The 15,793-nt window shown below is 39.9% G+C and overlaps 4 protein-coding genes across 5 annotated transcripts in view; 1 reads left to right on the top strand and 3 right to left on the bottom strand.

Moving 5' to 3' along the window:
* Positions 1–6,389, bottom strand: part of LOC144478363 (adenylate kinase 7) — a 31,864-nt gene extending 25,475 nt beyond the window's left edge. Inside the window, exons 1-2 of the mRNA XM_078196179.1 lie at positions 6,205–6,389; positions 304–624 (exon numbers count right to left, since the gene is read on the bottom strand). Of these exons, the coding sequence (XP_078052305.1) occupies positions 304–624; positions 6,205–6,389 (506 nt within the window). The remainder of the gene's footprint in view (positions 1–303; positions 625–6,204) is intronic.
* The window catches only part of LOC144478319 (synaptotagmin-10), an 84,423-nt gene that overhangs the window by 38,252 nt on the left and 30,378 nt on the right, over positions 1–15,793 (top strand). The window lies entirely within an intron of this gene.
* LOC144478217 (adenylate kinase 7-like) lies at positions 7,139–8,791 on the bottom strand. The gene is made up of 4 exons (XM_078195964.1): positions 8,711–8,791; positions 8,640–8,642; positions 7,621–7,971; positions 7,139–7,156 (listed from the first exon to the last, which is right to left on the bottom strand). Exons 1-4 carry the CDS (start codon positions 8,789–8,791, stop codon positions 7,139–7,141), a joined length of 453 nt encoding a protein of 150 aa, XP_078052090.1.
* LOC144478218 (adenylate kinase 7-like) lies at positions 11,150–14,234 on the bottom strand. The gene is made up of 2 exons (XM_078195966.1): positions 13,795–14,234; positions 11,150–11,261 (listed from the first exon to the last, which is right to left on the bottom strand). The coding sequence occupies exons 1-2, from the start codon at positions 14,232–14,234 to the stop codon at positions 11,150–11,152; spliced, it is 552 nt and encodes a 183-aa protein (XP_078052092.1).

Raw genomic sequence — 15,793 nt, forward strand, 5'->3', positions numbered from 1 at the left:
AAAATCGCACCGATTAATTATTTAGTTTCGTTTTTATTACAGTTTGAACATGGAAGGTCAAGCCCCGCGTTTCAGACATATTTTATTACATTATTTCCAAAATAGCAAGCATCGCGAGCACGATTTTTATGTTATATACAGTATATTAAACTAAAACCTTGAAAAAAAGGCAGTGTCAACATTGATTTGTCTAATTGAATAAACTGATATTTTTAAGCAAAGAGTTGAATTTCTTTTCTTATTTTAAATCCGCAATTACTTAGTTGCCAGCAAAATACCTGTCGGGGTTTCGTTCCGTTTTACCTGTACTCTTTTAAGCGACGCATCATGTGCTTCTCCGTGTAATGAGTGCCCTGGATCTCCCATTCTGGTCGCTGAATAATTCGCTCCTTCAAGAAATCGTCGCTCGCTTCCAGTGAGACGACTAGCTCCGGCATGATCGTGTAATGGCCGAACGCGTCGGCTGCTTCCTCGTCGAAATCCTCTTCTTCTTCTTCGTCTACTTGCTCGTCCGATTGACTTTTACCGAACAGCTTCTTCGCCTGGTCCAGTGTCTTTGGGTAGCCGTCTATGACGTACCCTTGGTTTCGACACTCCATCGAGTTCAGCTTTCTTCGGTATAATCTTGAACGGAGTTGTTTAGAGTTAAAAAGCTATTATTGTTAATTATTTCTTATTTTTGTGCAGTTGATAATAGAGGAGAGTGATTTTATGGTGATGACCAATTGGGGGTTGTTTAGGGGTAGTGTGATGTCTTTGACATCTGGATTTTAACACTGTCTCTCTGTTTATGAATTTGTATATTTTGTTTATAAGTGTTCTATATTCTGTTTGACAGCTTGGAAAATTTTTAATCTTACAGTTAGTTATCTATAATTTATAATTATATTTCATTGAAGCTGAAGGGATAAGCTTAGATTTTATAGATATTTCGAAGAATTTTAACAAATATTCATAAGTGCTGCAAGCTTCGTCTTACAATTAGGAAAATTATTTTACAGCAAATTAAAAAAATGTCACAGCTATTGCAATACCTTTAATCCTTCGATATTCTTAGAACAAAACGAAACTCCTTATGAAACAAAATAAATCCGAAATAAAATTCCTTCGTCATAAATACGAAAACCAGCATTTAACCCAACCAATTTCAAGAACATCGATCCACCGAGCAATTACATTAATTACCGAAGAGTCTTCTGCGTGAAACATTTTCGGGATCTAAATTTTCGAATTCAGCGAAGGGTAAAAATCGTTGGAGGGCTTTCAAGTCGTCAAACCGACGATAGATAAAAAGCGCAGTTTCTGAACGATTTGGCAATTGGACAAGTCGTTCGACTGGCTAATGTATCGGAACCAGGGGGTAGCGTAATTTGCCGTGCTTAATCGTCGAACTCGTTCCTTAAACGGGGAACCGCTTCTGAACGGAGACCGCGCGGACGCGTCGCGGACGGCTCCCGGAAGTTCGACTTCCGATAATAACTCGGAAAGTTAATTTTCCGGGAAGTAATCCGATGAGCGCGACACCAGCGAAAGGGATCGATCGCAATTATACCGGTAACCCTGTCCCGCGTTCGGTATATAGTGCTGTAGCAGAGCGACTCCCACGCAGCGTTGCTGCAACTTCGCGTAAAAGAATCCGCCCGCCTCTCTCTCTCTCTCTTTCTCTCGCTCTCTCTCTCTGTGCGTCACGAAACGCAGTTCTATTAGGCTGGCTAATGAGTTCGGTCGGGTCCTTTAACGGAATGTCAACCCCGGTTACGTGCGGACGTAGATCGATCAACACGTGGACGACTACCGCGTGACATGTCTCATTGTCTTTCCAGCAAATGTATTTTCTATATGACTGTTCTGAAAATATTTTGATGAATGAAAAAGAGCATCCTTGAGGGATTTGAGAGTAATAATTAAATAGAACTGGCGCGTAATTGTAGATTTTTATAGATTATTGTTGTGGTCATTTTTTATTATGCAATTATTTGTTGGAACTGAGTTTGAGCTAATGGGTTTCAAAATTGATTTAATTTGGTTTATTTAAATGTTCAAGCTAATTGGCCTTGTATGTTTGGAAAATTTAATGATTAATATTAATAGCAACTTTAGTAAGTTTTACTAGGCTGGTAGTAACTTTTTAGATTGTATTAAGTGATGTGTATAATAAAATAAAATAAATAAATTTTCTTTTATATGATAGAGGGTTTAATGTACTAGATGATGATTGAGCTACTTTGCTAAAATTTTAATATTATTTGGAACGACGAAATAAATTTTTAAAAATTTCATTTTTTAGCTTTTCTATCAGAGCCTAAATCGAAAATTTAAGATATGCCTCTGCTGATAAAAATGTTATAAAAATCGGTCTTTAAACTATTAACATTCTGAAACAAATGCCACGAACTGAACATCTCTAAAAACAATAATAATAAATTAAATACCCTATAAAGTCCAACACCAACCATATCACAGCCATCAAATAACCAGATCGACAATTTTTATTCTGCAATTAACATATAAACTAACTTTAATTATCAGTAAACAAATTTCTCTCTAAATATAACATCGTACATAGTCAATTAAAGTATAGTTCCTGAAAGTCCAAGTAAATTCAACCTCTCGGAATTTTTACAAAACCGTGGCAACTCCGCCTCGTTTCATCCGGCGAGGTAAATAAAGCAGAATCAGGTAAGCACCGTCGTTCCCCGAAGTTTCAATAATAATAGACACGAAAGTAGGAGAGCTGTAGGTGGATAAGTTTAAAACAATTCCTCCAGGGAGTACAGCAGCGAGCGTTCGCGTGACGGAATGAACGATGGCGGCAACAAAGTCCTGCGTTCGCTCGGGAAAAGTTCTCGATTTCTCGGCGCGCACGTCGAATTAAAACAATACCGGACGGTGTTCGATGAAGCTACAGTCACTCCCATAAGTATTCGTACCCTCGTTCCTCATAAGAAAAATCTGTTGAGATCAAGGGACGCGTGTAAAATTTTGCAATAAACTTTTTATTATAAATGAACACATGTATAAAGTTTATTTATGCCAAATTATAACAAAAATCTACACTGGTACGAATACTTTTGTTATTACGTACTACGAGGTGTAAAATCAATATATTTTCGTTATTAGTTAATCAATTTTCTTATAATTTGCTATAAATAAACTTTATACATGTGTCCATTCGTAATAAAAAGTTTATTGCAAAATTTTACAGGCGTCCCTTGATTTCAACAGATTTCTCTTCTAAGCAACGAGGGTGCGAATACTTATGGGACTGACTGTATTTTCCCCAAGACCCGTAGTTACTCGGCACGAAAAATAGAAAGCGGTTGTTTTTAGTTCGCGAGAACTCCCCCCGGCCGTGGAATATTTAATTGTTTTTAAAAATTTCGCTAGATCGTAATACCGGCTCCTCTTGCTGCGATCCGGTCAGAAAGCCTACGCTCGTACGTCAGCGGACGGCTGCCGCGCCGGGATTAATATTCCCGTTGGAATAACCGCGTCCGGGGACTTGTACCGTGTGGGGGTGTAGGTACGTCGATATCAATCTTTCTGTATAAATCACCGCGGGTATTTGTGGGGCTCGAAGCCCCGGCGACCAATCGCGAACGGGGTATATAATACGCGTTTACCTCAAAGAGAGCAACCCGAACACGAAGAGGCAATAAGTTTCCGGATGAGGAGACAATAATACCCGATCGGGAGATATCTTCTGTTCGGAGTCGTTCAGGAAGCGAGCGGAAACAAGGTCAAGGGAATTAAAACGGAACCGGGGACTTTATTAATTTCACGGATCCTGGCGATTAAACTCGCCGGTTGTGTTGGACGCGAGACGGACGCACGACGAGCGGAACGATTTAAACGTCGGCGTTCTGGGAACCTAGCGACGCACGGTGTTTTATGCTGTACTTCGACTTGAAATTAGGTAAACCGTGGAAAGTCTGTTAGAGTGGATTGATAACTGCGAATTTATAGAACTGTTTTTTTTATTCTTTATTATTATTATTATTATTCTTTATTATTATTATTATTATTATTATTATTATTATTCTTTATTATTATTATTATTATTCTTTATTGTTATTATTATTATTACGAGTGTGTCGCGAATTAATTGCAGTGTGTGTTTTAATGGCTAGAGTTGCTGCCTTTGTAAATTTTTGAAAAGTTTGAAATGTTTCAAGCGGAAATTGAAACATTGAGTGGAAGTATTTTATGTATACTTCTCGATGCTGTTTAATTAATGAATCAACCTTATATTAATTATGAAAAATATAGCACGTTCGGGGGCGACGGAGCATCGTGCCTGGTGGATATCATCCACTATTTCATGCGGGGCGAGATTGGCTGCAGTGTATATTACGTCGGTCCGCGCGCGAGAACACGTAACTCGGAGCAAACCCCATCGAAACGAAATTTCTTACGTGCGGTGAATGCGACGAGGAGGGAGAAGCGGCCGCGTAAACCGCCGACAAGCTTTAAACTCGGCGATGGTTCCATTTACGCGATCAGCAGCCACGCGCGCGCGAGTCGCGCTCGATAAATCAAATTGTGTGCGCATCACCGGCACACACACACGCGCACACACATGTGTGTGCCTTCTATAGGAGGAGAGGAATACGATGGTCAGCTAAACGACCACGGCCACCTAAATACGGGCTTAATGCGCGATTCGAACGCGATATTTGCCGTCGATGCCGCGCGAAACACGCTCCGATGATGTTTGCGCGCTGCCGAGCTTTCGGTCCACGATTTTTAATCGCTTCGGTGAAACCGGCGATTTCCAATGCCGCGTTACACGTTTGTGCGGCGTGCATGGTTTTTTGGAAGCGGTTGCGAGGAGAGGATGTTTGAGGAGTGTTTCAATTTGGTTTGAAAATCTCGGTTTGAGAGCGAGTCGAATCTCGGTTTGATTGCACTGTTGAGAATGTATTATTGATTAACAGTTCGTTTGAGGTACAGTAGAAGCAACTGGTTAATTTTAACCCCTTCGCCTACCATTTTCTTTGCAATTACTATGATTTTTTTCGATCGCACTAATTTCTTTGAAGAAAAAGGAATTTTATATTTATTGTGTGCTGACATCTACTCGAATGTTTAAATATTGGTAACAATAGATTGAAATTTAATTTCTACTTAAAGGAACGGATGAACATTCATACCTAACAAATTATTGTTACAAGTCTCCGTCAGGGAGTCTGAACTCGTATATATATATAAAACTACACTATACCAAAAACCACCCCCAACATTTCGATTCCATTTGCGCCTCACATTTGCAATTGGTCACTCCATGGCTTCCCCTTAAAATTCCCCATCGTCCAGAAAGAGGAAACGTTGCACCGAATAAAATAAACTACAACCATGAGAACACGTGGCAAGACAAACGATGTAGCAGGCGCTTAATCTACTGTCAGCGGACACGTTGAAATAAATAAGCGATGAAAATCCGCGGTGATGAATGAACACCTGCCACTTCGTAAACAGTACCATCATTCCCGATGCAGAGAATTCCAGCAAGAAGGTAGCAGTGGGTAGCAAGAGAAGCTCGACATAAGGTCGTTGTCATTTTCTAGATACACGTATATACATATATATTTCATTATTTATTATAAGAACAGTAAGAATATTATTAGGTTGGTGCATACGAAATATCGGATGTTTAAGTAGATATATAAAATTATATATCTACTTTCAAAAGCTGTTGATTTAATAATATGCCCCGTTTCCTTTACTACACTCTTTTCATTTCAAGGTACAGATGCCTGTCTTAAACAAATTTTGGTCTTCAGAATGAATAAACTCTGATATGGAATTTTTCAAACTGTCTTCGCTGAAAATTCTTCGCCGAAAAATCAGAATTTCTTCAAGATAATTATCTTCGAATTATCTTCAAAATAAGGTTTCAAAATTCGTCGACGTCCCGATAGGATCCATCGGTTATTGTAGCAGAGAAGCTACGAGTCGCTGTAGGACGACGCGAGCGAAGGGAATTATATAAGATCAAAAGAACGTTGCATAAGAGCCTTGTGCAAAGAAACGCAATCTAAATCGCGAGCGCGTAGACGGAGCGCGCCGCGTTTCCCTCTTTTCCTCGTTTTCCTGCGATCCGTATCTGATCGGAGTGATCTCTTCACGCCTGGCCTGGCAGACGTGATCTCGCAGTTCCGGGAAACAACGTTAGAACGCCGATCGAACGGAGTTTCGACTAACTTGGTCAAAAGAGGATCGTCCAGCCGGCCCTTGTTTCTCTCCTTGTTACGCTCTATTTCGTCCAGCAGCTCGCGCAGCTTCTCGACCCTCGTCCCTTCCTCCTCCTCCTCCACGTCCTCCTCGTCGTCCTCGTCGTCGTCGCCGGCACCTGTCTCCTCCTCTTTGACCTGCTCTTTCGCGGTCATGGCCTCTTCTATCTCAGCCACCTGTCGCGGATTTAGACGGAATGTAGCTGCTCCGACTCGAGCGGGAAAAGGGTTCGCGGGTAGTGATTTTCAGGATTTTTCTTCGGGGCGAGAACATGGACTTATTTAGGAACAGAGTATATTGTGTGAAAGTATAGTTATTGTGTTATTTGCTGTATTTTTGGAGGTGTGAAATTTTTTTGAAATGATTAGGGGATGTGGTTTTGGATTGTGATAGATATTTTTGGTGGGATGAGTGTTTTGAAAAATGTTTTTTTGTGTTTTAAATAAAATTGGAAGAAGATTAAGACAGTTGTTAGAGGATTAGTCTATTCTTAATTTGATTTTTAGTTTGATTTTTAACACGATATTTACAATAGTTTGATTTTTGGTACGATTTATAATACGATTTTTCATGCGACTTTTAATTTGAATTTTTAGTTTGTTTCTTAGTACGATTTTTAAGACGACTTTTAATTTGGTTTTTAGTTTGTTTTTTAATACGATTTTTAATTTGATTTTTAATTTGATTTTTTAGTTTGATGACTTTCAATACGATTTTCAATACAATTCTCAATCTGATTTTCAATACGATTTTGAATATGATTTTCAATCTTACTTTCAATCTGATTTTCCATCTGATTTTCAATCTAATTTTCCATCTAACTTTCAATCTGATTTTCCATCTGATTTTCAATATGATTCTTAATATAATTTTCAATATTTATTATATTATCAAATCCTGAATATCACAGCTTGTACCTTGTCTAAAGAATATACTATACCAATATCAGCAAAGCACGAAAATCCTTAGAATTGCAGAAACGCAAACTTGGACGATATTTTCGCTAAGGACGATGCTCGACGAAGCTTCGCGTCGTCCAAACGAGCGTAAACTTTTTTTTCAGGGCGAGCTCTCGTAAATTTCAGAATCCTCCGGAGTGCATTATACATAGCACAGTCGACCTTAGCGGCCATTAAGCCACTTAATCGAGGCCCTGCATTTGAATTTACTGTTCCAAGAGGCCGCGGGCTAAACGTTCCAGCGAATATTCTTAATTTCTTTACGGCCCTCCGTAAAGCATTCGAGGCGGTCCGCTTTTTAAATCGCGATGGAAACTGTGATTACGCGAGCTGAATAAGACTTCCTTAGACAATGCTGCTAATTGACTGCGGCCAGGAAAACGCGGGCGAGAACGGCGGAACGAGCGAAGTTTTGTCTGCGACTAACCAACGTTTGCACGGTCTCCTCGATCAACGGCTTCGCGTGAACGTAGTGCACGCCGTAGTAATCGGCTAGGTAGCGGGCGACGATGCTCTTCCCGGACGCTGGAGGTCCTACAACGATTATTTTCAGCGGATGCAGTCCCCGGGCCGTTCTGAATTCCTTCACGATCGCGTCGATGTTCTCGTGGAACGGCGAGTCGTGGTGCCAGCTTATTTGATCGACAATGTACTCGGGCTCCGCGTTCAAGTTCACCGTCATCTGATCGTAGATCGGTTGCGTGACGTCCGGCAATAAGAGCGCTTCCTCCTGCGGGATCCTCTTGGTCTTGCCGGTGCCCAGCGCTCTGCTGATCCTCTGAAACAGGGAGGGATAGGGGACGATGTAGTGACGTCATTTTTTTGACATATTATTCGCTGGATATAGTTATTCTGAATTACCAAATGGGATTTTAAAATGTTGAGTATAGGGTGAGTTAAAAAATTGAAATATGGGGAATGTTCTTACATTTTTTATTTTTAGTAAAATTAACCCCTTGCACTGCGATTCCTTTCGCGCTTCGTTGATCAGCACTTATTTGTCCTTAATACTTTTAATACTAGGACCAGACAATTTTTATCTCTTTCATTGTCTTTATGTACTTTTAACTCTAGATTTTGATAAGAGAGGAATTTATTTCTATTTCGATGTAGAAAAAATTAATAATGTTCATATTTAGTAGATCTTGCATGAAATCTGTATCACGAGTCTGAGTCGTTATTATAGTGCAAGAGTTTAAAAAAATAAGTGTTGCATTGTATAACATTGTATAACATTTGGAACATTTTCTCACAAGATCCTTAGAAAAAAAATTAAAAAAATCCTTCAACTAAAAATCGACATTAAAATGAACATACATAGACTATACACTTTACTAACCGGTAGTCTATAATATACACTTTATTCCCCAATCTATTATCACAACAACTAATAATATACTATCTATTACTAAGATATTATTCCATAATTATTTAAATATTACATACCATCTACAACGAACAAACTAAACAAAAATACCTCAAACAAATACCATTCAACCCTACCATTATAAAAATACAAAAACATTTCCGGCCGAACAGCTGGTCGTTAAACTGTTAAGTAATGACAGCTTGGATGATCTTTGAACCAAGTCAGACATATTGATTCATTGGCATTCGTTATCTGATTCATTAGTCGGAAGATGATCCCGATCCGAGATCATCGTAACAGTCCGAGCGTCGTATTAATCGGCTGTCGAGAAGCCAGCAGTTCCGAGAGAGCGAGAGAGAGCGAGAGAGAGAGAGAGGGGGATACTCGGTTAATCAAATTCGAGACCGCTGTCTCCGCGCGTACATCCGCGGTCTGCGGAGCAGCAGATACGGCCGAAGACTTGCTGCCCGTTAATTAATAGGTGACCCCGAAATGGATATGTTCTGTTACGCGGTGGCCCGGTCTCGATACGGACCAGTATCAAGTTTTAACGCTTATTAATGCCCAGCACTAATATCCTTTATTCCACGGACATATCTAGCCGGCTATTTTTGAGCTTAGGACTTTTTGCTAACATCTGCCATGCAATTTAGATTGAAATTACTCGTCCTGCCGAGAGAACGCATACTTTATCGCTTAACATTAGGATCTCGCTTCTCTCGGCCTCGATAGCCAAGACGTATCATAAAGAAAGGAAAGTTCCGAAGGGTGAGTCCCATGTTAGTTTACAACGGTGGCCAGCCGTGATCACACCTGGAGGAATTTCCCGTCTTTGTTAAAATATCGCTGTCGCCCCCCACCTTCCATGTCCCAGCAACTTCCCAAAAGGACGCGTCAAGGCGCGAAGGAAGGGCGCCTTCTTGAAACAGACTCGCTGATTGGTTATCGCCAAAATCATGGAAAACCAATCGGCGAGTATTAGAAATGCGCGAGAGGGGTAGCAGTTTACCTCGAGAGACAACATTTTTTCGAACGTCAGAGTTGGAATAGAATTCGAGGACCTCGGACCTCCGAAGGAAAGATGTAAATAGTCCCAGGCTAAATATATCAGTTTCTACGCCATTAAATTCCGGTCCTCCGTATAATACAGTCCGCGCATGTAACGTCACAATTCGTCGCTATTACCGATGACGGCGTGACGCCCCGACAACGCTTGTTCCTCATGTTACGACCGTAGCGACCGCCACGTTAGGAGGAAAGAGGGTGAGGGAGAGGGAGAGGAAGAGTGAGAGGGTGAGGGAGAGTGAGAGGGGCGAGGGAGAGGGAGAGGGGCGAGGGAGAGGGAGAGAGGGTGTACGTGTTGCGCCCGGTGACGTATGTAGATCCATTATCGTTCCAATGAACTCTGCGCTCGCGATCTATACGGCCGATACGGGCCACGCTTCCTGGGAAGCAAGACACTGGGCCGGCACGGCCGAGCCTCCGCTCGCGCGGCTAATTGATTAACCAACCGGGGAATGAAAAATAGAAAAGTTCGTGGGGGGAGAGAGAGAGAGACGTGATTAACGACGACGAGGAAGCTGACGGGGTTTTTCGATGATTGATCGGGCCGGGAGGGCAGCCCAGAGGGGCGGACGAATCGTAACAGATAGCGGGGAAGAGCAATATGAATGAATCGACGAATACGCGGGGCGGGGTAGAAATTGATGGGAGAATCATTGAAACTTCGTCTCGAAGCACCGCGAGCTGGGTCAAGGCTAATTACGGGCGAATATTGCTGGCAACGATCCGCGCGGTTATCTTCTACCGACCTTGATCTCGCGGATGCTACGAGCGACCTCTGAACGGGTCAATAATCAAAGAGACAACGATGCATTGATAATGTATAAAGAAAGTGGAAAATAACGATGAAAAATGGAAAATGACGATGAAAAATGGAAAATGGAAAATGACGGTAGAAACATTAGTTCCTGTCGCGAGCGAGACACGCTCGGTGATAGCCTGCTTTAACCCTTTGCCGTACTTTGAAGATTCCGACTCGTGATGGAAATTACTATTAATAAATTATTAAGTATGGATATTATTCCATCCTTTCAAAATTGGTATAAAATTCTAATCCCTTGTTATTAATATTTAAGCATTCAAGTAAATTCGGGCACGGAATAAACATTAATATTCTCTCCCTTCTAAGAGATTATAACAATTGAAAAATTCCTAATCGTAATTTGCTGTGAAGAAAGTCCCTGTTAAGTCAGTTGAAAAACTGTTAAGTCTCGGACGCTTCCTTATTATAAACTTTCTAATTCAAGGCCGCGACGCATGACTGAACCCACCGTATCAGCTGTGTAACGAGCGCAAGGATAAAAATACGCGGTTCCATTTGAAAGAGATAAAAGGAGCGAAACGTTACGCCTGATAAGTCCGGGAAAGAAAGGTGTCTGGATGGTGGGAAATATTTCTTCTTTTTCTCAATGCTTTCTTTGATGTGAATTCGGGACTCGTGGAATCTCGCGTGAAGTTTTATCGATTTCGTGGCGACGGACGCTTGGGACACACCGTGTATAGGGTAGATGCCGTGAAAAATGGATTAGTTCGCGTGGAATGATACCTTCACGATTGTACTTTGGGTGGGCGACTCCTGCTCCACTGCCAGGATGTAACTCAGTGGGGGCCAGCTTCGTAGTGCGGTCAGCATCACTCTGTAAACAAAATGAGAATAATATTAATTTTTTGATAATAGTAATAAAAATAATAATTTGGTAATAATAATAATGCTTTGATATTAGTAATAATAATAATAATACTTTGATAATAATAATACCTCGACTTGAAACGTTGACTCTGGATAATAGTTATAATATTTTGATAATAATAATAACGCTTTGATAATAACAATAACGCTTTGATAATAATAATAATGCTTTGGTAATAGTAATAATAATAATACTTTCATAAGAATAATACGGCAACACGTAATACTGATTCCAAATAATTGATTAGGCAATTAATCAAGATATAACAGTAAATTTTTAAGTTCTGATATGTTAACATTCCAATTTGTTTTTTCACAACGAAAAAACTTGTATTTTTTGAATATGCCAGAATTTTTCAATCAAATTATATAGGTCAGTCTCAATCACGAAGACTATGATCATAGTACGTATTACACGCACATATTACTGTTGAGGTCAGGACAACACAGCGCATAGTTTTCCCAACAAACTATATCGTTCATGACCAGACGAGCTCATAATTGAATTTCTAACTAAATATAACAATTAACTAGGAACCCTCGCCAAGTCGAGAACGTGCTTAAGCAATGTTATAACTTGCGTCTAGTTATCTCTCGTAAACACCCACGCAGTTCTAACTAGCCGTCGTATTATGTTCATTTTATAACTAACGAAGTTATGAATCTGCGAACGTGTGTATCGCGTTCCTTTCTTATGGTAATGATTGTCATTACGTGTGCTTTCGTTATTGCTATGTATTTTTTTAATGTGAATATTTTAATAATAATAATTACAAAGAAGGTATGGGTGATGGTAATGAAAGAATGTGTAATTACAATTTTTTAATAACGTACAGAACATATAAATTATTAATAAAATATGTTAATTGTAAGAGAGGAATACAGTGAATATTGTGACACGTCTGTGGTATTAAAATATAGGTAATAAATATTAATAATGTATATGAATAATTAATATATATAATATGTAGATTATTAATAGGAAATATTAACATACAATAATTATCATAATGAAGAAAAACAGAGCAGTAATAAAAGAATGTGTAATAACAACCTTAATCATAAGATATGAATACAGTGAATGATCAATAATAATATTTAACAATAACCACAACAGCAAATTAAAAATAGTAGTAACCGAGAATAAATTAAAACAAACAATACGTATCGTAATAACAGGGACAATTACAGGCCACGCCCAAGTGAATGAAAAGATATTGTTATTTTTAAAGGGACACAGCTTTTATGCCCACCCTTGTACCATTTAAAGCTCGCTTTGTACAAAAAAACTGAAAGGTACCCTTTCACGGAGTAGACACATTAAGGATATCTACGTGGGTGGTTGTTTTACCTCGAGATATAAATTTGTTCGACCGTGCAAACTATCTTTATAAATTCGCTTAAAAAGCGTACTAAGTATAAAAATGTTGCAAAACGAAGATTGTGCGAAGTGAACTTTTAATGTCGTGCGTAGTAGTCCCACACTGTCTGCGGGGTTAAACATCCCTTAAATAGTCGTATTGATTAGAACATAGTACGAGGGTTGGAAAGATTCCTGCTGAAACAATAGAACGATATGGGGTATTAAAATGCTATTACGGAATTTGATACTGGGGGATCGGTATTAAACCCTTGCTCTACTTTATGGAATCTGACTCGTGATGGAGACTTTCAATAATGTTTGATTGTTATTTTGTTTTTTAACACTAGCCAAAGCACTATTATCACAGCAGTCAAAATCACTGGTTTTTGAATTTTTTCTTTTAGATTTTATGATATGGTCTTCCAAATTTTAAATGGTTGCAAAACTTCAAACAACTACTGACAAATTCTGCGAGTAATATTTTATAAAAATATCCCTATGTTCTTAAAAAAAATTTGCAATAAAAGCGCTAAATATCAGTTCCATTAATTAATACCAATAAGTATCAATAAATTTAATAATAGTAAATAATATCCACCAATAAATGCTAACAATATTTATTCAATTTTTAGAAAATATTTATTCAATTTTTAAAAAAAATATTTATTCAATTTTTAAAAAATATTACTTATGCCTACCCTCAACAATACTAATAAATTGCATACTATTTTCCTCTCGTTACAAACTGAACAACATTAATTATCACAGAATGCATAATCGAGCCAGGAATTCGCGCGAAGATACATCGCCGAGCAATTATCCGTCCGCTATCGCATAAAGGAAGAACCGGAGCCGGAAGCTAGTTGGACAGCAAAATGCTCGATAACTGTCCCCTTGTTAACAAGCGCGGAACACAGCGTCGACGCGCATAGTCGCGTAATGGCGCCGCGCCGCGTTATTCAATGACGAACGCGGCACGCGACGCGTGTTTATCGGGCGGTTTTGCCGCCGCTAAATCGCGATAAACGTTGCCAGCCCGGGCTTCGGTTAACGTTCCGCCCCGGAATTAAGGGGTGAAAGAGAGAGAGAGAGGGAGAGGGAGGGAGAGAGGTGGAGCGGAGCCATTAACGCAGCGTGCCGCGAAATTGCATCGTTCGACACTGACGTGATCAGATCGCGCACGTGCAGCAGCGGGATTTTGTTGGCGCCGTTGCCAAAAATCGGGAGGAACGGCTCGTTCTCCCATGCCCTCTTGAACAGATAATGAAGAGGACCCTCCTGGTCGCCGTAGGTGATACCGGAACAGATCACGAGCGTCTTCAATTTCTTTTTTAAGTTTATCTTTTTCTTGACTACGACCACGTTCTTCTCGCACTGGATGTGCTCCTTGTAATTCGGATGCGGTTTCCGCTTCCGATAGCGGTCCTCGGTGAAGGCTAGGCTCGGATCCTCCGGATCCAGCGGCTTCGTCAGGGCCCAGGTCATCACGGTGGATATCAAAACGAAATACCGCACGTCCTCGCTCCGCTTAAAAGCTTTCGGCGTTTCTCGCTCCATGCGCTCTAACTCGCTTATGATACCTGAAAGGAGCCCGGAGTTTGAGACGAGGGTGGATGCTAGTCCGCTTTGGAAATGGCCATTAACCCGACTTAACCCTATCGGGAGACGCGCGAGCACACCTGGGCGGTGATAGTTTGAGGAAGAAGTACAAATATTTGATAGCACTGTTTTTATTGACTGTGTTAGGTACGCTTCGTTTAACCCTTTGCACTCGAAGCCATTTCATTTTTATCGATTCATATTTCATCGATTTCATTTTTACTGAAAATACGAAATCATTCTCCTGGCTCATAGTATTTCTATTGTATTTAACAAAATTAATTATTAACCCTTTGCACTCGATTGGTGACACCAAAGCTAAAATTGTTCTATCATGTGGTAAGATTATTTTCATAACAACAAATATTAGATTTAAAAAATTGTTAACTAGTGAAACTGTTGGCACGAGTAACAAGAATCAATTTCGTATGAATAAAAATACACTTTGTCACATAAAATGAAAATATTATAAGCTAGAATTATTGTTTCATATGTACAGTTAAAATGGCTTCGACTGCAAAGGGTTAACATCTCGTTAGACCAAAAGTTAAATCGTACAACACGATAGTCTCGAGTTCCCATAAACGCGCGAAGAATCGCAGTTTGCTCGCGAGAAACGCGCTGTTCGTTTACGAGGCAAGTAACGACGTCTTAATAGACACATTTTTTTCCCATCGCAGCAGCAAGAGTAAAAGTGTATATATCCGTCTGCGGAACAATGCTCATCGCGGAAACAATCGCATCAGGACGAGCGCTTCCGCTTCGTATCTCATTGTCCGCCGTGACCGCGTCGCGCCGCGCGCGAATCGCTCTTTGTTTTTTAGTGGAAATTTTACACCGACACTCCTCCGTCGTCGTCGCGTCTCGTTTTTCCACGTTCGAAGCTCTCGCATTTATCTCCGCGGGGCAGTTTCTTCCTTTTTTACATCGACGCGGACATAGTTATCGGAGAACGTCCGATCCGGTTACCGTTTTAAATTAGATCCGAATCGCGGAACTTCTCCTCCGACGGAATAATTAAACGTAACGCGTTTTTCCATTTGGAAAATGGATCAAATACTCGTTAACGGGTCTTCGACCGACGACGCGGCGAGATGCCAGTGCAGGATCATTTATAAAAGCGTTGAAATTTTCGTGTAATATGCTCTTGTAGTTTTTGTTGTGTTACTCGGATGCGGATCTCTATGCAAACTAGAATTTATCGAACGTCGGCTTCGATTCTTTGCGTTGGTAAATGAAATGCTCGTTAGGGATCACTCGGCTGTTCTCGGGCTAATGTTTATAATTAAAATGGATATTTCGATGCAAATACACGCGTGGAGGTACTGGTATACCTTTATGGTCGTCTGTCTACTTTCAGATATCATAGCTATTTATTTATTTATTTTTATCTATTTTATTTCGATATAAAATTAAAATATTTTGATTTTAATTTTTTGATCTTGTATATTTTTTATTATTGTTCCTTTAATGGTAATTAATTCCAGAGAGACATTTATGAATTTAATGCGACCGTA

Source organism: Augochlora pura, chromosome 2 (assembly GCF_028453695.1).
Source record: "Augochlora pura isolate Apur16 chromosome 2, APUR_v2.2.1, whole genome shotgun sequence".
In the NCBI taxonomy this organism is placed as follows: Eukaryota; Metazoa; Arthropoda; class Insecta; order Hymenoptera; family Halictidae; genus Augochlora; species Augochlora pura.